General features: G+C 45.3%; 1 protein-coding gene across 6 annotated transcripts in view; it reads left to right on the forward strand.

Annotated features, from left to right (window-relative positions):
* Positions 1 to 21,200, forward strand: part of eea1 (early endosome antigen 1) — a 123,436-nt gene that overhangs the window by 82,330 nt on the left and 19,906 nt on the right. For all 6 annotated transcript variants that reach the window (XM_078235246.1, XM_078235245.1, XM_078235250.1 and 3 more), the window contains 8 exons: positions 1,146 to 1,259; positions 2,544 to 2,699; positions 7,243 to 7,361; positions 9,015 to 9,333; positions 12,896 to 12,997; positions 14,848 to 15,042; positions 15,538 to 15,720; positions 19,735 to 19,920. In XM_078235246.1, coding sequence (XP_078091372.1) covers positions 1,146 to 1,259; positions 2,544 to 2,699; positions 7,243 to 7,361; positions 9,015 to 9,333; positions 12,896 to 12,997; positions 14,848 to 15,042; positions 15,538 to 15,720; positions 19,735 to 19,920 — 1,374 coding nt within the window. The remainder of the gene's footprint in view (positions 1 to 1,145; positions 1,260 to 2,543; positions 2,700 to 7,242; positions 7,362 to 9,014; positions 9,334 to 12,895; positions 12,998 to 14,847; positions 15,043 to 15,537; positions 15,721 to 19,734; positions 19,921 to 21,200) is intronic.

The following is a 21,200-nucleotide window of genomic DNA, read 5'->3' on the forward strand; positions in this document are numbered from 1 at the left end:
GTAAGGAGTCGATTAACAACACCAGGTTAAAGTCCAACAGGTTTATTTGGTAGCAAACGCCACTAGCTTTCGGAGCGCTGCTCCTTCGTCAGATGGAGTGGAAATCTGCAGATTTTCACTCCATCTGACGAAGGAGCAGCGCTCCGAAAGCTAGTGGCGTTTGCTACCAAATAAACCTGTTGGACTTTAACCTGGTGTTGTTAGACTCCTTACTGTGTTTACCCCAGTCCAACGCCGGCATCTCCACATCACAATAGTCCTGACAGTGTAGCTATCTAGAGTTAATTTTCATCTGGCCAACCAGTAATGACCTGGCTCACACCCAGAAGTGGTCACCTTGATAAAAGCACCCAACTCTTGAGCATGCCTGAGGTATTTGCACAGAGTTTAGGTTTCTGTCCTTTTAGCTAACGCGCATATTGCTTCACCAAGTGCTGCTGAACAGAAAGCTGACGTTTTTCTCAGAGTGCTGCTTATTTCTCCTGAATACTAAGATTTCTGTGTGTGTCCTACACCCAAGGCTGAAATTCAATCCTCCCAATTAGCTACCGTTTGTCCTTTTTTGATTACCTAATTTAATTTCTATAGCAACCTTGGGTTCAAGGATCACTTCTCAGGAATTCCAACCAAGAATTCCAGTTAGGCCTTTTCAGAAGCTTAGTTTGGTTTCACTTTGAATAAGAGAATATCTCCAAAAATACCAATCAGGATAGAAGAGCAATGCAGTTTACCATTCTTCCCATGTGTATCTGCTTGAGATATTTTCCCCCTTTTGAACTGGATAACTAACTCCGATTTAGCATGGTGAAAAAAATCAAATGTTTCACTTCTATTTGATCTAGACTAACTGAAGTGAAATCAAGAAGTATTTCATAAACACAGGGGCTGTGAAAAGCCAATCTCTCTCCACAAAAGGCTGAAGTGTTTGGGTCTGAAATCGATCGATCTTTGCTGGGTATGTGATGAGATGTGGAGTAATGGCGGGTACCTGGGCTGAGGTGCGGATCAGACACAATCTCTGGCGGAACAGGCTTGAGGGATCAAGTGACTGCTTCTTGTTCATAAGTTCCATTCTCCAGAGTTAAATGAGCCTCTTTGATCCCGGAAAGCTGCCGTTGCTAATGATGTTTTTGTAAATATTTCAGGTAAAGGGAAAAACTGAGTTGCTGCTGTCTGCAGAAGCATCCAAAACTGCACAAAGAGCTGACCTGGAAAATCATTTAGAAACTGCCAAGCATGCCCTGCAGGATAAGGAGCAGGTACCGGACTTTGTTGCTTCAGTCACTGTTTTGAAGCCATGCATTCTGCCTTTTATCTTTCTATTCTAAATTCCTATGTCTGCATTAGACTGTCTATGTAAACGTGTCACATTGCAATTACACTCTCCGACCAGTGGTGGCACTGCAACACTCATGACAGCAGGAATGTGAATGCCTTGTAACAAGTTGACCATGTCATTTCTCCATCTGAAATTCCTACCTTCACATTTATAATGGGAATATACTGGCATTATTTGATAGAGATATTGAAAACGATGAGGGGTCTGGACAGAGCAGATAGGGAGAAACTGTTTCCACTCGTGAAGGGATTGAAAACAAGAGGACACATTTGAAGTCATTGGCAAAAGAAGCAAAAGTGATATGAGGAAAATCTTTTTCATGTAGGGAGTGGTTAGGCTCTACCTGAGAGTGTGATGGAGATGGGTTCAATTGAATCATTTAAAAGGGAATTGGAATGTTATCTGAAGAGTAAGAATGAGCAGGTTTACGGGGAGAAGACGGGGGAATAGCACTAAGAGAATTGCTCATTTGGAGAACGGGTGCAGACATGATGGATTGAATGGCCTCCTGCTCGGTAACAGTTCTTTGATGATCGGATGGTGCAGATTTAAGATGCAAATATTGTTGATGATTGGGCATTCTTTTATTTTGCGTTGTTGCTTCAGGGCTATAGGTTGAGTGATGCCAGTATTAGCAACATCCAGCTTCAGATTTGCAAAGCAACAGTTCCTATTTGCACTTATGCAAAAAAAAGCAAGCTGGCAATGAGTTACTGTGCGCTGCAAATTAATATGTAAGCTGAGGGGAGGCTCACGATTGTTTCATGTGACTCATAATTGAGGGGGGACTTTCCACACAAAAGCCAGAAAATCTACTTGGAGATGGAGTTAGAGGGAAAATAGAGGGCAGAAATTGTACACGAAGGTTCGTATTCCTACTTACAATATCAGCCATTAAACAAACTTTATTCATGTAAAGGAAAGTAGTCACTGGCCTTGTGGAACTGATCTTTAGACATTATTCCTTCATAGGATATGGGGAATTGTCCCTGGTGTCCTGGCTAATATTTATCCCTCTATCAACATCACAAAAACAGATTATTTGGTCATTATCACATGTTCTTAGCGGGAGCTTGTTGTGCAACAAATTAGCTGCTGTATTTCCTGCATCACAACACTGACTATGCTTCAAAACGACTTCATTGGCTATAAAAATGGAAGTTGTTTTTTTTTCAGATTACTTTGACACGTTGTATTTCCGCAGGAGCTGGCCAAGGCCCAGGGGCAGCTGGATCGGATTACAGCAAAACTCAATGAGAAGACTGAGTATTGCACTCAGCTGGACAATGGCCTTAAACAACACAAGGAGAAGCAATTGATCTCTGAGCAGAAAATAGAACAACTAGAAACACAAATAAAGGTCAAAATTAAAACAAACTCTAAAGTTAATAGATAAAACTGTAATAGTGAATATTGATGTGGAGATGCCGGCGTTGGACTGGGGTAAACACAGTAAGAAGTTTAACAACACCAGGTTAAAGTCCAACAGGTTTATTTGGTAGCAAAAGCCACACAAGCTTTCGAGGCTCTGAGCCCCTTCTTCAGGTGAGTGGGAATTCTGTTCACAAACAGAACTTATAAGACACAGACTCAATTTACATGAATAATGGTTGGAATGCGAATACTTACAACTAATCCAGTCTTTAAGAAACAAAACAATGGGAGTGGAGAGAGCATCAAGACAGGCTAAAAAGATGTGTATTGTCTCCAGACAAGACAGCCAGTGAAACTCTGCAGGTCCACGCAACTGTGGGAGTTACAAATAGTGTGACATAAATTCTGATTCTAGGATCGCATGATAAAGACTCAGGAGGAAAAAAGCAGAAATATTTATGTGAAATAGTGTGACATAAACCCAATATCCCGGTTGAGGCCGTCCTTGTGTGTGCGGAACCTGGCTATCAGTTTCTGCTCCGCGACTCTGCGCTGTCGTGTGTCGCGAAGGCCGCCTTGGAGAACGCTTACCCGAATATCAGAGGCCGAATGCCCGTGACCGCTGAAGTGCTCCCCAACAGGAAGAGAACAGTCTTGCCTGGTGATTGTCGAGCGGTGTTCATTCATCCGTTGTCGCAGCGTCTGCATAGTTTCCCCAATGTACCATGCCTCGGGACATCCTTTCTTGCAGCGTATCAGGTAGACAACGTTGGCCGAGTTGCAAGAGTATGTACCGTGTACCTGGTGGATGGTGTTCTCACGTGAGATGATGGCATCTGTGTCGATGATCCGGCACGTCTTGCAGAGGTTGCTGTGGCAGGGTTGTGTGGTGTCTTGGTCACTGTTCTCCTGAAGGCTGGGTAGTTTGCTGCGGACAATGGTCTGTTTGAGGTTGTGCGGTTGTTTGAAGGCAAGAAGTGGGGGTGTGGGGATGGCCTTGGCGAGATGCCATCCCCACACCCCCACTTCTTGCCTTCAAACAACCGCACAACCTCAAACAGACCATTGTCCGCAGCAAACTACCCAGCCTTCAGGAGAACAGTGACCAAGACACCACACAACCCTGCCACAGCAACCTCTGCAAGACGTGCCGGATCATCGACACAGATGCCATCATCTCACGTGAGAACACCATCCACCAGGTACACGGTACATACTCTTGCAACTCGGCCAACGTTGTCTACCTGATACGCTGCAAGAAAGGATGTCCCGAGGCATGGTACATTGGGGAAACTATGCAGACGCTGCGACAACGGATGAATGAACACCGCTCGACAATCACCAGGCAAGACTGTTCTCTTCCTGTTGGGGAGCACTTCAGCGGTCACGGGCATTCGGCCTCTGATATTCGGGTAAGCGTTCTCCAAGGCGGCCTTCGCGACACACGACAGCGCAGAGTCGCGGAGCAGAAACTGATAGCCAGGTTCCGCACACACAAGGACGGCCTCAACCGGGATATTGGGTTTATGTCACACTATTTCACATAAATATTTCTGCTTTTTTCCTCCTGAGTCTTTATCATGCGATCCTAGAATCAGAATTTATGTCACACTATTTGTAACTCCCACAGTTGCGTGGACCTGCAGAGTTTCACTGGCTGTCTTGTCTGGAGACAATACACATCTTTTTAGCCTGTCTTGATGCTCTCTCCACTCCCATTGTTTTGTTTCTTAAAGACTGGATTAGTTGTAAGTATTCGCATTCCAACCATTATTCATGTAAATTGAGTCTGTGTCTTATAAGTTCTGTTTGTGAACAGAATTCCCACTCACCTGAAGAAGGGGCTCAGAGCCTCGAAAGCTTGTGTGGCTTTTGCTACCAAATAAACCTGTTGGACTTTAACCTGGTGTTGTTAAACTTCTTATAGTGAATATTGGCATAAATAGAGTATTCCATATAATGCAAGCTCGAGAGCTGAGGAAGGGATTGTATTTGTATTTTCATTTTTATGTTGCCGTGTGCACTTTATATCACTAAAGTACACCAGTGGTTGAAAGTTTTTTTCTGAGCTGAATTGTAATTCCGGCTTTTCCAACAATACCCAAATCTCACAAATGAATAAAAAGAATTCAACGTCAAAGGCAATATGATCGTACAATTGCTCCACCATAGATCTTTTCTCAGCTGGCCTGCTTTAGAGGTTACCAGAAGGTAACTAGGGATCTAAATATATACTCCAGATAACAATTGGATCAGTTCTTTCTCTTATCACTGTTGGGATGGCCGTGAAATCAGACCTTTCCAGGCTGGGTTGCTGCCAGTGTGGTGCATGCACAGTTGAAGGCTGATGACAAGCCCAGGTTAACGGCCACCATCTATATAGGGGGCAACTATATTGCCTCATCTAACACTTTTTCAGCAACCTAAAATCTGCTTGCATGGAACATAGAAACATAGAAAATAGGTGCAGGAGGAGGCCATTCGGCCCTTCGAGCCTGCACCACCATTTAATATGATAATGGCTGTTCATGTACTTTCAGTATCCCACTCCCGCTTTCGCTCCATGCCCCTTGATCCCTTTAGCCACAAGGGCCACATCCAGCTCCCTCTTGAACATATCCAACAAACTGGCCCCAGCAGCTTTCTGTGGTAGAAAATTCCACAGGTTCACAAGTCTCTGAGTGAACAAGCTCTTCCTCTTCTCAGTCCTGAATGGCTTACCTCTTATTCTTAGACTGTGACCCCCTAGTTCTGCACTTCCCCAACATTGGGAACATTCTTCCCGCATCCAGTCCCATCAGGATTTTATACGTTTCTATGAGATCCCCTCTCATTCTTCTAAATTCCAGTGAGTACAAGCCCAGTTGATCCAGTATCTCTTTATATGCCAGACCTGCTGTTCCAGGAATCAGTCTGGTGGACCCTTCGCTGGACTCCCTCAATAGCAAGAATGTCCTTTCTTAGACTAGGAGACCAAAACTACACACAATACTCAAGGTGTGGCCTCACCAAGATCTTGTATAATTGCAGCAAGAACTGGGAAGTGGATAGAATTTAAAAGCAGTGATGTCATTGGATTTCTGCATGTGTGGAGGTGCGATTGGTGGCCATATTTCCCTGACAGGAAGGAGTGCTTTTTCTAACCCTCCCATTCTCAATTCCAATAAAATAGCCAGATTTCTGAAGAGAGTGCTAATATGTACGAAATATAGAGCCAACGCTCTTCATATCTCAGTAAAGTGTCATTGAGATTGTGTTTAATAGACAGATATTTAATTAACATTTCCAAGTGTCAGTGGTGATGGTGATGTGAATGGAATAAGCTTAAAAAAAATGGTTTTCTTTAAAACCAATTGAACTAGGATCGCCGCAGTCCAGATTTCGGATATTCTTTTATTCTAAATATTCTATTCCCAACTAATCTTTATTGGAATTAGCTGAAGCCATTGATCAGAAACTGAACTGGGCCAGCTTTATAAATGATGTGGAGATGCCGGCGTTGGACTGGGGTAAACACAGTAAGAAGTTTAACAACAGGTTAAAGTCCAACAGGTTTATTTGGTAGCAAAAGCCACACAAGCTTTCGGAGCCCCAAGCCCTTTCTTCAGGTCAACTGAAGAAGGGGCTTGGGGCTCCGAAAGCTTGTGTGGCTTTTGCTACCAAATAAACCTGTTGGACTTTAACCTGCTGTTGTTAAACTTCTTACCAGCTTTATAAATACAGTGGCTACAAGAGCAGTTCAGAGCTCTGGATCCTGCGGCCAGTAGCTCATCTCCTGACTCCCCAAAGTCTGTCCACCATCTATATGGTACAAGTCAGGAATGTGATGGAATACTCTCCACTTTCCTGGATGGGTGCAGCTCCAATAACACTAGAGAAGCTTGACACCATTCGGGACAAAGCAGTCCACTTGCTGGGTCATCCACCGCCTCCAAGGCAACAGTGTGTACAAAATGCATTGCAGCAACTCATCAAGGTTCTTTTGACAGCACCTTCTAAACTCCTGACCTCAACCACCTAGAAAGGCAAGGGCAGCAGATGCATTGGAACACCACCACCTGCCCCTCCAAGCCACTCACCATCCTGACTTGGAAATATGTTGCAGTTCTTTCACTGTTGCTGGGTCAAAGTCCTGCAACTCCATCCCTAACTTGCATCATATGTAGTGGTTCAACCAGGCAGTTCACCACCTCCTTCTCAAGAGTAATTACAGATGGGCAACGAATGCTGTGATACCCATGTCCTGGGAATGAATGAGTGAAAAGTTAAACTGCTTGGGAGAACCTCCATTAACCAGCAGAGAGGCTGCAGCAAATGCCAGCGTTAAACCCCCAAAGGCTACAACAAAAGCCAAAATAAAGTTTACAGCGTAATTGGTATTTTGATGATTTTTGCAATTTCAAACCAAAGTTAAAAAGCAGATAACTGGCTCTCTGAATAACAGCAGTTAATCTTTAAAATGAGAGGTTTTACACCGAGACTGCTGCAACAATCATTGCTGTGTAATAATGAAGCTTTTTCTTTGTTAGAAACTGGAATCAGATGTTAAACAGGCCCAAGACGACCAAAATCAGCTCCAAGATCAGCACTCTGCCCAACAGAGCCAAATCAAACAACTGAACCAACAGCTCAAGGCTGAGAAGGAAAAGTAAGGAGCGAAGTTAATGTCTACTTCTGTGTTGTTGGCTTGGAATCGCAATGCGCAGAAGGAGACCAGAGGCTTTTAAAAGGATCTATCCATTAGCCTCATTTCCTATAGCCATGATTTCTCCTTTTCAAGTGCATATTTGATTCTCTTTTGAATCTGTTTCCATTAACTTTTCCCACTGTGCATTTAGGAATATGATAACTTGTCAAGGTCAAGATCTCCCCCTGATGTTAATGCTGATTATATTAAATCTGTGTCCTCTACTAATCCTTCTGCCATTGTAAATACTTTTTCCCTATCATTGGTTAGTTCTGCTGCCTCACAGCGCCAGGGACCCGGGTTCGATTCCCAGCTTTGGGTCACTGTCAGTGTAGAGTTTGCATGTTCTTCCCGCCTCTGCGTGGGTTTCCTCTGGATGCTTCGGTTTTCTCCCACAGTCCAAAGATATGCGGGTTAGGTTGATTGACCATGCTAAATTATCCCTTAGTGTCAGGGGGACTAGCACGGTAAATACATGGGATAGCGGCTGGGAGGGATTGTGGTCGAAGCAGACTTGATGGGCCGAATGGCTTCTTTCTGCACTGTAGGGATTCTACAATTTATTTAACCAGAACGTTCCATGCTTTTGAACACCTCCATTAAATCGACCTTCAACCTTCTAGCTTTAAGGTGAACAATCTGTTAGGCACAGTACACTGGGAACAACCAGTGTTTTATAAAGACTTACTATGGCACTGCCCACTGGGCACCCTGGCACTGCACACCAGGGCAGCGCAAAGGGGATGGGGCCTGAGGGGGGTGGGGCTGATCGGTGGTGGTGGAGGACCCACTGCACACTCTGCATTAGGGATTGGTGGGGTTGGGAGGGAGAGCGGCGATCGGGGCTGGCTATGGGGAGGAGGAGCCTTCGGGGTTGGCCTGGGGGGAGGGGGGGGGGGGGGTCGATCAGGGAGGTCAGCAATTGAGGGGAGGGTCACGGAGGCTTGTGATCAGGGTCAGGGGTGGGGGTTAGGAAGCCAGTGATTGGGTGGGGGGGCGGGGGTCGTGCGGGGAAGCATTTGGGAGGCTGGTGGTAGGGGGGGGGGGGGGGGGTGGCAGTGCACATGCGCCGATCTCCCCACCGCAGATGGGCGCATGCACAGAGTCCCGCTCAGCACTATGCTGCCGGCCTCTCCAGCGGGAATAGGTCCTCCTCCCCCATTGAACGCTTAGATTTTTTGGGGGGGAAATCTCCCCCCCGCCATATCCAACACAAAACATTAACTCTGCTTCCCTCTCCACAGATTGTGCCAGTATTTCCAACACTTTCCATTTTCATTTTTGATCCTAATGTACTACCCTGCTCTGCAGAAACAGCCATTTATCACTACTGTCTGCTTTTAATCTCTCTTTCTCAGTTAATTCCATATCCGTAGTGTAACTGCCCCTGTCATCCCAGGAACTTTAATCTCAGTTGCATGTGTGGGTTGTGGGCAATTTGTTTTCAAAGGCCCTGGAGGGAAAGAAGCAGAGTTTGGCCCCGTGCCCAAAGCGTTCCCGTTTTCAGTTTATCGAATGCGGTGATGGCGAATCGGAATTCAGCGTTTTTTAAAAGATGGATTCACAATTAGTTGATTTTGCTGTTTTTCGTGACCAACGCGTCCTTATTCCCAGCGCTGGTGGCGTAAAGCAGGAGCTGCAGGAGAAATCGGAGTCCCTGGACAAGGCGAGGAAACAGGTACTGGAGTATGAGAAAGAGGGCGCTCAGCTGGGCCAGGGGCTCGAACGGCTGAAGGAGGAGGCAAAGAAGAAGGCGGAGAGCGAGAGCCGACTGCAAGGGGAACTCACGGCACTCAGACAGGAGAAAGTGGCTTCTTCCAAGGAGCTGTCGGAAACCAAGCACAGCCTCACCAAGATTACAAAGGCCCTCGCAGAGACACAAGCAGAACTGGAGAAAGAGCGCCATTTGATGAAAGCTGCCCATGATGAAGAGGTCAGTGTGTACTCATTTCTAGGTAAATTCTTGTGGTGTGAATGTGACTGATATTTATTATCCTTCCCAAGTTGCCCTCAATACAGTGGTGAGGCTCCTGCCAGGTTGGGTCGAGAGGATAGTTCAAGGTCCAGCCCTTTCATGTGGTGCAGCTAGAATTACATAGAAACCAGAAAAGGTAAAGATGGTGGAGTTGCTTCCTCAAGGACAAGTCAGGTTTTTAATGACACAAGTTACAAGGTGGCATTTCCTGATGACAGTCTTTTATTTTTAGAATACTTAGAACATTCAGTTGCTTGGATTTGACAACCTGTTCTCTGCATTATCAGCCTAGGCCGATGGATTATTAGTTCAGAAAATTACCATGCCCAAAAGATTTGAACACAAATGACTCACCTATCCAATAATTTTCTAATTGGAGGTCGGCCACCAGTGGTGTGCCCCAGGGATCTGTTCTGGGACCCTTGCTGTTTGTCATTTTCATAAATGACCTGGATGAGGAAGTGGAGGGATGGGTTGGTAAGTTTGCCGACGACGTGAAGGTTGGTGGGGTTGTGGATAGTCTGGAGGGATGTCAGAAGTTACAGAGGGACATAGATAGGATGCAAGACTGGGCGGAGAAGTGGCAGATGGACTTCAACCCAGATAAATGCGTAGTGGTCCATTTTGGCAGGTCAAATGGGATGAAGGAGTACAATATGAAGGGAAAGACTCTTAGTACTGTAGAGGATCAGAAGGACCTTGGGGTCCGGGTCCATAGGACTCTAAAATCGGCCCCGCAGGTGGAGGAGGTGGTTAAGAAGGCGTATAGTGTGCTGGCCTTTATCAATCGAGGGATTGAGTTTAGGAGTCCGGGGATAATAATGCAGCTATATAAGACTCTCATCAGACCCCACTTGGAGTACTGTGCTCAGTTCTGGTCGCCTCATTACAAGAAGGATGTAGAAAAGATTGAACGGGTGCAGAGGAGATTTACAAAGATGGTGCCTGGATTGAGTGGCATGCCTTATGAGGATAGGCTGAAGGAGCTCGGTCTTTTCTCCTTGGAGAGACGTAGGATGAGAGGAGACCTAATAGAGGTATATAAGATGTTGAGAGGCACAGATTGGGTGGACTCTCAGAGGCTTTTTCCCAGGGTGGAAATGGCTGCTACGAGAGGACACAGGTTTAAGGTGCTGGGGGGTAGGTACAGGGGAAATATTAGGGGTAAGTTTTTCACACAGAGGGTGGTGGGCGAGTGGAATTGGCTGCCGTCAGTGGTGGTGGAGGCAAACTCAATAGGGTCTTTTAAGAGACTCCTGGATGAGTACATGGGACTTAATAGGATGGAGGGTTATAGGTAGGCCGAAAAGGGAGGGAGATGTTCGGCACAACTTGTGGGGCCGAAGGGTCTGTTTTGTGCTGTAGTTTTCTATGTTTCTATAAGGTTGCTGAGTTTCTATTTTGTTACATCTATCCATTGCCTTGCGCCCCCAGGGCTGGTCCCAGCCTGAGATTCTTGAGTCCATTATTAATCTGGAATGATCAAAGGTGGTTTCTTTTTGCCCATCACTACAGAATGTCTCAAGATTCTTTATAGCCAACAAGGTGTCGTTGAAGTGTAGTCATCGTTAGAATGTAGGAGACACAATAGCCAAGTTGTGCACAGCAAGCTCCCACAATCAGTGATGTGTTCCGATCCTATTCGGGACCATTAATGTTTAAAGAGAAATCCAAACACCCAGTGATTAACTGACAGAGCCACAAGGCTTCATGTCTTTAAACAAAAACAAACTTTATTGTATATAAGAATTAAAGCCAGCATTATTAAATTAATACTATAATTTATAATTACTTATGCTATGAAATCAGTTCTATTTTGAACTACCACCTTTATAAGAATCTTGAAGGAACTCATTTTAATTCCCTCAGCGTTCCAGTATTCTCCGAATTAGGATTTTATGGCTTTTTGGCTAAGTGATCTTCCAAGTTGTAATACCTTGTGACTTATGAATGCCTCAGCTCCTTGTCCTGGTTGCTGGCAGAGACCTAACTGCCTTCTCACGGCATCCAAGCTAACTCTGCTGACTGCTTTCTGTCAGAAGCTCTGTGAGGACCACTATAGATTTCTTTCTCCAGCTGCAAACTCGGCAGGTCTTCCAGCTTCTTTTCCCTCTCAAATGAGCTCAAATCGTACCTGCCTTCCTGCAGTGAGCAAAAAGGTTTAGCATTTTCTCTGCTTAAAGGGCAGGCCCGACAGCAATCATCTCCTGTTGGCTCTGTTAACCCAGTGAGATGCAGTGTATGCCAAAGCAAAACTGCAACAGCTTCCTTTCTGAGCAAATGCCTCGACAACTTAAACAAATGAACCTTCTACCCCCCTACAGCCCATCGCTAGAACAATGTGGCATGATTTGGGATGGGGTCAAACAGAAATGTAAACAAATTATTTTACCTTCAACACAATCTTCTGATTCTCCAACTCGTATGAATAATTCCAATCTCTTAACAGACTGTTTCAATCCTCTTTCCAAGTATTGCTAGCATTTAGTTTCTTCAATAGAGATTACGGATCATCTATTATTCAGTCTTTACACTCCTAACACTCATCTTGAAGATAAACATCGGTTAGCTTTTAACTGTGATTAACTCCAGGTTATTTGAGCCATATTTACTAGTTTCTGAATGCAGTAACCCCATTTATCTACAATTAACACTTTAAATCCTGAAACTAACTGTTATATGCTAAGACATGTATTATAAACTATCTTCTTACAACAGATCATTTGTTTAATGATAATTGAAAGATTGGATAGGACAGCAGTTAGAATTATCAAACAATCAATTTATTGATATAAAAATCTTTTTTTTTAAACGAATGAAGACTAGACGACTAGATTATTCAATCATGGATAAATAGTGTTTAAGAAATCTACTTGTTTCTTTATGTTAACAAGGCATTAGGACTGGTAAGTACAAGAAAATTCCACTCTCTCCAGCCTCGCAGAAAAATCCAGGCTGACCCTCCACTGCAGTACCGAGAGAGTGCTGCACTGTCAGAGGTAACGCCTGTTATGTGACACGGAAAGCAAGGCCCCACCTGCTATTTCAGGTGAATATAAGAGATCCCGTGACACAGGAGAGCAGGGGAATTCTCCCCATTGTCCTGGTTAATATTAGATCAATTTCACTAAAACAGATACTCTCTGAGCCATTTATCTCAGGGATGTTTCTGGGATTCTGCAGAGTGCCAATTGGCAGCCACACCTTCTACCTTACAACAGTGACTACACTTCAAAAATATACAGCATTGGCTGGAAAGTGTCTTGTAGGGCACCAGTCTTTTTGTTTATCCTGTTCTACCTTAATTCAGCAGTCTCTCTGTAGGCCAAGTCCGTCAGTATTTCAATCCAACACAGGTTTACTGACGGTATTCAAATGCTGCAAGCCAGTCTGTATCTGTACAAGAGTAAACCTTTTCAGAGGGAGGCCCATGCCTACCGGTGTTGGTGACATGGTGGGGGATGGGGGGTTGCAGTTTCACTCCTTCAGTAATAACTGATCCCAATTCCTGTTTGCTCAGGAAAAATCGCACGAGCAAGTCAAACGAGAGTTGCGGAGGAAGTTTGAGAGTGCAACCAATGAAGTGAATGAGCTGAAGAGTTTGGTGCAGCGGAAGGAGGAGGTGAGCAAAATGGGATCGCGTTCGTATTGAGATTACCCGAACTTGTGCTGACCCGGCGATGCAGGTGATTCCGTGCCACAATAGGTCTTCACCCAGTTGACAAAATAACTCCACTTGTCGGAGCAATGGTTGAAGCATCGCCGGGTTATAATGGGAGACCTTGGCAGTGGGAATGATTGTTGGCGGCACAGAAAAGCAAAATACTGGAAATAAACATAGGAGATGCTGGAAATACTCAGCAAGTCAGGCAGCATCTGCAGAGAAACATGGTCAATATTGCAGGACAATAACAGTGTTTCAGAACTGGAAGAAGTTAGTTCTGACCTTTCAGCAACTTCTATTTTTAATTTTAAATAAGCTTTTCAATCTCGGTGTGAATTTTTGCGTATGTTGAAATGCTGAGCTGTAATCTCTCTAAATTTTCGCACTTTCAGTAGTCATTTGAACATGTTCCTTGTTGTATTTTTTTTTAAATCTTGTTTTGATTCTTGTGTCCTGTTAACAGAGCTGTTGGTGTTGGCAAAAACCTAACTGGTGTTAGATGCAAATAGCAGGAACATTGTAGCTCGGTGCAGCGTGAATGAGTGAAGAAATTTGATATTTTCAGGGCAACGGGAACTAGTTGAATTGCTCTTGCAGAGAGACGGCATTGACGTGACGGCATGATCTCCATGATTCCATGATCTCTCTGACATCCCTCCAGCCCTACAACCCTCCAAAACCTCAGCCCTCCTCCAAATCTGGCTCCTTGTGCATCTCCAATTTTAATTGCTCCACCTTTGGCAGTCATGCCTTCAGCTGCTGTGGTCCCAAGCTGTGTAATTCCTCCCCTAAACCACCGTCCTCCTCCTCACGGCACTCTCTAGGAACCTACCTGTTCAGAACCAGGCAGCGTAACCATAGAATCCAAGTCAGTCCCTGGACTAGTGAAATCAGGAGAACGTTGCCACACACAAGGGAGTGGAAAACTGGAACTCCCTCCTGTAAATGATTGTAGGTGCTGGCGGTCGATGAAAACTTTCAGGATTGAGATTGATAGATGTTTGTTAGGTAAGGGATGTGGGTAAATGGAGTTGGTCATAAACTAGTTAAATGGTGGTGCAGACTCAAGGAGCGGAATGGTTTCCTGTTCCCACACCACAGGATAGATACAGATGAGAGACCAAGAGGCTCCTTCTCTTTTTTCAAGGGATGTGGGCATCGCTGATTGGGCCAGCATTTATTGCCCATCCCCAAATGTCTTTGAAGGGACAATTAAGAGTCGACCAAATTGCTGAGAGTCTGGAGTGACATGTAGGCCAGACAAGTTAAGGATGGCAGATTTCCTTCCCTAAAGGGCATTAGTGAGCCAGATGGGATTTTGCAACAATCAATAATAGTTTCATGGTCATCGTTGCTGAGACTAGCTTTATATCCCAGATTTTATTAACTGAATTTAAATTCTACTGGCTGCCCACGGTGAGATTTGAACCCATGTCCCAGAGCATTAGCCTTGGGGCCTCTGGATGACTAACTCCGTGACATTGCCACTGCGTCATTGTCTCCTGCCCCTATTTATGACTTACCAATAAATGTATCATTGTGAGCTGTTTAAGCCGGTCTGTGTGGCAGTCACAAACTTTCCTTGCTGCGTTTGGAATCATCCCAAATTCATTGTATGATCTGTTAATTTAGCAGAAGCAATTTCTCCACATCTGCCCCTTGGGTTTAAAGCCCTCAATCACATCTCGTCTCTTTTCCAGCCAGCGCTGTGTGTTGTGGAAATGCATTTACCGCCATGTGTGTCATTGGGAGGGAGGATGTGCCAGATGTGTACAATTTCAATGTAATGATTATTCTCTTTGTCTCAGGCTGAGAAGCAGCTGAAAGTGAGCACTGACGGGCTGACAGCCCAAACAATTAAGCTGCAGGAGGGTTTGAAGGAGAAACAGAAAGCTGAGCAGCAACTGCAGACGAAACTGAAAGAATCACTGGAATCTCAGGAGCGGCAAAAGAAGGAATATGAGGCTCAGCTGAAAGACTTAAAAATAGAACTTTCTCAAAAGGTACAGCATTCCGAGAGACTTTGTACCAAGTAACAGCAAGATTACAGTTCAGTCTTGTACACCTTTTCTGGTGTCTGGGCATCAACCACGGGCAGCGCGGTGGCCCAATGGTTAGTACTGCTGCCTCACAGCGCCAGGCACCCAGGTTTAATTCCGGCCTCAGGTGATTGTGTGGAGTTTGCACTTTCTCCCTGTTTCTGCGTGGGTTTCCTCCGGGTACTCCGGTTTCTTACCGCAGTCCAAAGATGTGCGGGTTAGATTGATTGGCCATGCTAAATTCTCCCTCAGTGTCAGGGCGATTAGCAGGGCAAATACACAGGGTTACGGGGATAGGGCATGAGTAGGATTGTTGTCGGTGCAAGCTCGATGGGCTGAATGGCCTCCTTCTGCACTGTAGGGATTTTATGAAGTATATAGTCTTAACTTCCCTGTGATTGGTACAAATCCTAAGGTACTATTCAAACAAATTGTCTTTGTTTTCTATTTTCTGTTCAGGCCGGCACATTACCCAAACTGCAGCAGCAACTGGCAGTGCTGAGCGAGCAGTTGGCTGCGAATGAAGGGAAGCTCTCCGAGCTGCAGAAGGATTACCAAGCCTCTCAAACCAACCTGGCCAAGCTTCAGTCAGATATTTATGGCAAAGAATCGGAACTGTCTTCAACCAGGCACGACCTGAAGGTAGGTTAATTCATTCATTCATTTCCCCTCCCTACCCCTGTTTTTCCAGGGTGAGAGGGGTTTGTGCATAGGCTACCAGCAGTCTGCAGTATTAGGTGAGGCATGACAGCTCACCCCCCTGCTCCTGGCTTCCTGTTAGGGTACGTTTTTACCCAGTTGTTCCTCCAGCTGGCCCCTCGAGAACAGATGCTCATTCTCCATTTCAGACTGAGAAATTAGTCAGAGAAATACACGTGTCAGCTCTGACGAGTTTGTAGACAAATTTGCCAGACTGCGCTTTAAACATTGACCCTATCTTCTGTGGCTTAATGGGTAGCACTCTTTTCTGAGTCAAAAGGTTGTGGGTTCACATTCTATCTGGAAACTTGAGCACATAAATCCAGGCTGACACTCCACTGCAGTACTGAGGGAGTGCTGCACTGTCAGATATGCTATCAAAGCCCCGTTTGTCCACTTGCGTAGGCATAAAGGATCCAAGGACACTACTTTGAAGAAAAGCAGGGTAGTTCCTCCCTTTGTCCTGGCAAATATTTATCCCTCAATCAACTTCCCCAAAACACACTATCTAGTCATCATCACGTTGCTGTTTGTGGGAGCTTGCTGTGTACCAATTGGCTGCTGTGTTTTCTACATTGCAACAGTGAGCATAACTTTAAAGTGTACTTAATTGGCTGTAAAGTACTTTGGGAGCCTGAAAGTGCTATAGAAATGCAAGTAATTCTTTTCCTTTTGAAACCAGTGCAGGGCCCTCACTCTGATTCTGAAATGAGGCTGTTGCTCAACTCAGGCATGTGCTAGAGCCACCTTTTTAAAAAGAAAGTAAAAGGTCCCAAACACCCACTAAAATCGTCATTGACGGAGTTGAGTTTCTGTCCCCTGTTACTTCCACGTAATTTACTGTTTTTGGGCTATTTTAGAGGTGGCATTCCAGTGCCCTGCCATATTAACTAAGCCAATCCCTATGGTGATTAGTGTGTCGCTTGCTCTGGTGTTGATTCAAACACTCGATGCTCGATGGGGAGGATGACACAGAGCATGAATTCAGTTTGGGTCTTTAACTGCTTCTTGTTGCTTCTGTTGACTTTCCCGAGGCAGCGACGTCTGTGTGATTGACAGTGGAGTGAGCCACTTTCCTGAGCAGGGAGTGACCTGTGCACTGTGGCCTGGACAGGTTGAATGTGTTTGAGCAGGCGTTCGAGCCCCTGTGATGAGTGGTGGCAAACTGTGGGGCAGCGTTAACACTCCAGACCTTGTAGCAGCGCAGAGTCCCACCCACATCCCTCACTCGCCGCGACAGACAACCCCTGACCGCCACCCACTCACATGTGCCAAGAAAACAGGCCAAAAAGTGCCCATTCTTCCTCGCTACCACCCTGCTGTTACGCATCTTTTAACTCATAGAATCCCTACAGCGCAGGAGGAGGCCACTTTTGGCCCATCGAGTCTGCATCGATAACAATCCCACCCAGCCCCTATCCCCATCACCCCACACATTTTACCCCACTAATCCCTCTAACTGATGCATCCCGGGGCACTAAGGGGCAATTTAGCATGGCCAATCAACCTAGCCCGCACATCTATTACTTCAATGCTGCACCATCACCTGTTCTCTGCACTGACTATAACCTGAATGTGGGAAATTTATCAACTAAGCTGGCGATGTGTGAATGAAAATTGGGTATGTTTCGACAGGCTGTTGCCTGATGCTGCTGGGCTGCATGTGGTATCTAAATGTGGAGATGCCGGCGTTGGACTGGGGTAAACACAGTAAGACGTTTAACAGCACCAGGTTAAAGTCCAACAGGTTTAACAGCTTTTGCTACCAAATAAACCTGTTGGACTTTAACCTGGTGTTGTTAAACTTCTTACTGTGGTATCTAAAACCAGGGGTGTGCGGGAGGAGGGGTCATAATTACAAGATAGTCACTAACAACGCCCATAGAGAATTCAAGAGGGCCTTAATTATTCTTAGGGTGATTAGATTGAGGAACTTGCTGCTGTATGGAGTGGGTAAGGTAAATTGTACAGAAGCATTTAAGGGGAAACTAGATAAATGCACAAAGAAGATAGAAATAGAAGGATATGCAGATAGGAGGATGCTCATTGGGAGCATTGTTTTAAAAATAATTCATGGGATGTAGGTGCCATATTTATTGTCCATCCCTAATTCCCCTGAACTGCGTGGCTTACTCGGCCATTTCAGAGGGCAGTTAGGAGTCAACCACATTGCCGTGGGTCTAGAATCATATGTAGGCCAGACCAGATAAGGACGGCAGATTTCCTTCCCTAAAGGACATTAGTGAACCAGATGGGTTTTTTCGACAATGGTTTCATGGCCATCGGTAGATTCTTAATTCCAGATATTTTTTCATTGAATTCAAATTCCACCATCTGTCGTGGTGGGATTCAAACCTGGGTCCCCAGAATATTATCTGGTTTTCTGGATTAATAGTCTAGCGAAGGCTCGTTGTGGCAGGCAGGTCATCAAGACTGCACTCAGGGAGGATGGATGATGAGGATGTTTTATTATGCAGCAAGTTGTTTTGTCTGTAATGCGCTGCGAAAGGACATTGGATAATTTCTTGAAAAGGACCTGCAGAACTGGGCATGGTGCTGAAAGAGCAGGGAGTGAGACTAATTGAATAGCTCCTTCAAAGGGCTAGTACAGGCACAGTGGGCTGAATGGCAGCCTCCTGTGCTGAATGATTCTGGAATGTAAAGTAAAAGCCACATTTAAACAGTTTGAATGGCTAGGCGCTTATCAATACATTCATAATGTTAAAATAGGGATTCTGTTCATTTGCATAAGTTATTACTAGACATTGGTTTGAGCAGGCATCAGAGTTCCTGTGATGAGTGGCGGTGAACTGTGGGGCAGTGTTAGCATTCCAGAGCTGGTAGCAGCACCAGGATCCGTCCAGCAGAGTCCCACATTGGGAACAAACAGTGTGGCGGGCACTGTTTTCAGTGCCACCAGATAGTTTGTTCCCAGCTATTGACTCTATCCCTCTTCCTGGCAGCTGTCTGAGGCTAAATCCAGACTGATGGCAATCTTGTTATCATATTTGACTCCAGCAACCACATAGCTGCACTATCACTGAGGCCGCCTATTTCCATCTCTATAACATTGCCCAACTCCACCCTGTTTCAGTTCATCTACCGCTGAACAACCCTCCCTCATCCATGCCTCTCGATATGACTATTCCAACACATTCCTAAAGTAGCCTCCCCTCTTCTACTCCTCATGAAATTAATCTCATCTGAAACTCTGCTGTCCAATGTCCTGTCCCTCTATCACCCCAGGGCTTGCTGACCTGCACTGCCTCTTGGTTCAGCAGCACCTCAATTATAAACCTCCATCCTCCCTATCTCTGTAAGTGCCTCCAGCCCTGGCAGCCTCTCGGGTATCTGCCCTCCTCAATACCAACCTCCTGGGCATCTCTAATTTTAATCGCTCTCCCATTGGCGCCCATGCCATCAGCTTCCTAGATCCTAAGCTCTGGAATTCGCTCTCTAAATCCCTCCTCCTCCTCTCTGTTTAAGAAGCTTTGACCAAGCTTTTGATCACCTGTCCTCATAGCCCTTATGTAGTTTAGTGCCAAATTGTTTTTAATAATGTGAGTTGTCTTAGGGCAGTTTAGTGTATTAAGGGTGCTGTATCAATGCCGCTTGTTTGGCTGAAAGCTGATTCAGTAGTAACTTTCAAAAGGGAACTGGAGAAATATCTGAGGGAAAAGGGCTGGGGGCAAGACCAGGGTAATGGGTAAATCAATAGCTCTTCCACAGAATCACTCGGGCGTAGTGGGTTGTTTGGCCTCTATCTCGGCTGTAAATGGTTTGAGGGGCCGAATGGCTGACTTCTCCTCCCGATGGTCCTGAGCGGAAGTTATTTTTGCTGCACGGGTAGAAATGGAAAACAAAATTTATCTTCCGCACTCTCAGGCCTGGAATGTGCTGCAGCGACAGGTCATATCTGAGGGATGACGGGAATAATGGTAATGTATTCATCCACAGGCTAAGGAGGAGAAGCTGTTCCAGGCTGAGGAGGAGCTGGTTACCAGCAGGAATCAAGCCAGCAGCAATCTACAGATGGTGCAGGAACTGAAACAAAATAAGGCTTTGTTGGAGTCGGACCTGGCCAGCAGAGAAACTCAAATAAAGAACAAGGAGAAAGCATTGTTACAGGCCGAGAAAGAAAAGGTAACATCTCCAATCGAATTGAGGCATGTAGGATGTTTAATTTTGGTAAATACCGAACATGAATGTTGCTGAAAATTTAAACATGTTGCTGAAGTTGCACTCAGCACGACAAATGCAAGAATACCAAATTTCAAACTGTCACAACAACTTAGCAAGTGCGTGACTGAATCAAACAGCAGGTTCCTTCTGTTGCTTGTAATAGACAGAGTGAACCTGCTGTAAACCGCCATCGAGGTTTGAAAATACAGTGAGGGATCAATATATGACAAGGGAGGCGGCTAATAAAATGTAAGTGTATGCCGCCGGTGAGAGGCGGAGAAAATCGGATGTCATGATCTTGCTGGCCAGATTCGCAATTTCTGGGTCCCCCCCCCCCCCCCATTTCCTTCATGAGGAAATGGGCCACCCGACAAGACCCCCTTTTTATTATTTTATAGTTCTTTTTCAATTTTGGAGTCATTCCTTTACAGACAGCGTGATTATTTCTGTTTGGGCCGCTTTGTGGTACCCTGTCGTTACATTGCCAGTTTGCTCCCAACAGCCTCAGTGGGGCCCAGTGACTGACTAAGCCAGACGGTGGGGGGGAGTCGGCAGAGCTGGTTTGGGGGTGGGGGGTGTGAGGAGAGATCTGAGAGAGAGACAGAGAATGTGGCGGGGGGAAGGGGCATGTATTGGCAGAGGAGGAGGGGGTGTGGAAAGTGAGGAGGTGACAGTGATGGGAGGGGGAAGAATATTGCCATTCGCTCCAAAAGACCATTGAGCAGCAATATTAAAGCAGCCTACACTTGGCCGATGATTCTACTTCACCATGCTTGGCCCTTGCTGCTCCAACCATGCATAGCATAAGATAATTAAAAAATGAGGGCACAAGTAATTATATCCATGAATAGTTACCAATTTGAGGCTAATACTGTAGTTTTGTACATTGATTTTGTATTATTTGCCATACAGTTACCTATTGGTGGCACTAATATTTTAGGATCTGAAATGTGTAAGATCCTGAAGGGTCTTGGCAGGGTGGATGTCGAGAGGATGTTTCCTCTTGTGGGAGAATCTAGTTTCTAGTACTCGGAGCCATGGTCTAAAAATAAAGGGTCACCTTTAGAAGAACTTTTTCTCTGAGGGTTGTGAATCTCTGGAACTTTCTTCTTCAAGGGCGGTGGAAGCAGAGTCTTTAAATATTTCTTAGGCAGAGCTAGATAGATTCTAGATTAAAAAGCGGGTGAAAGGTTGTTGGGGATTGGCAGCAGTGTGGGGTTGAAGTTGCAATTAATCAGCCC

This window comes from Mustelus asterias, chromosome 19 (assembly GCF_964213995.1).
Source record: "Mustelus asterias chromosome 19, sMusAst1.hap1.1, whole genome shotgun sequence".
NCBI lineage: Eukaryota > Metazoa > Chordata > Chondrichthyes > Carcharhiniformes > Triakidae > Mustelus > Mustelus asterias.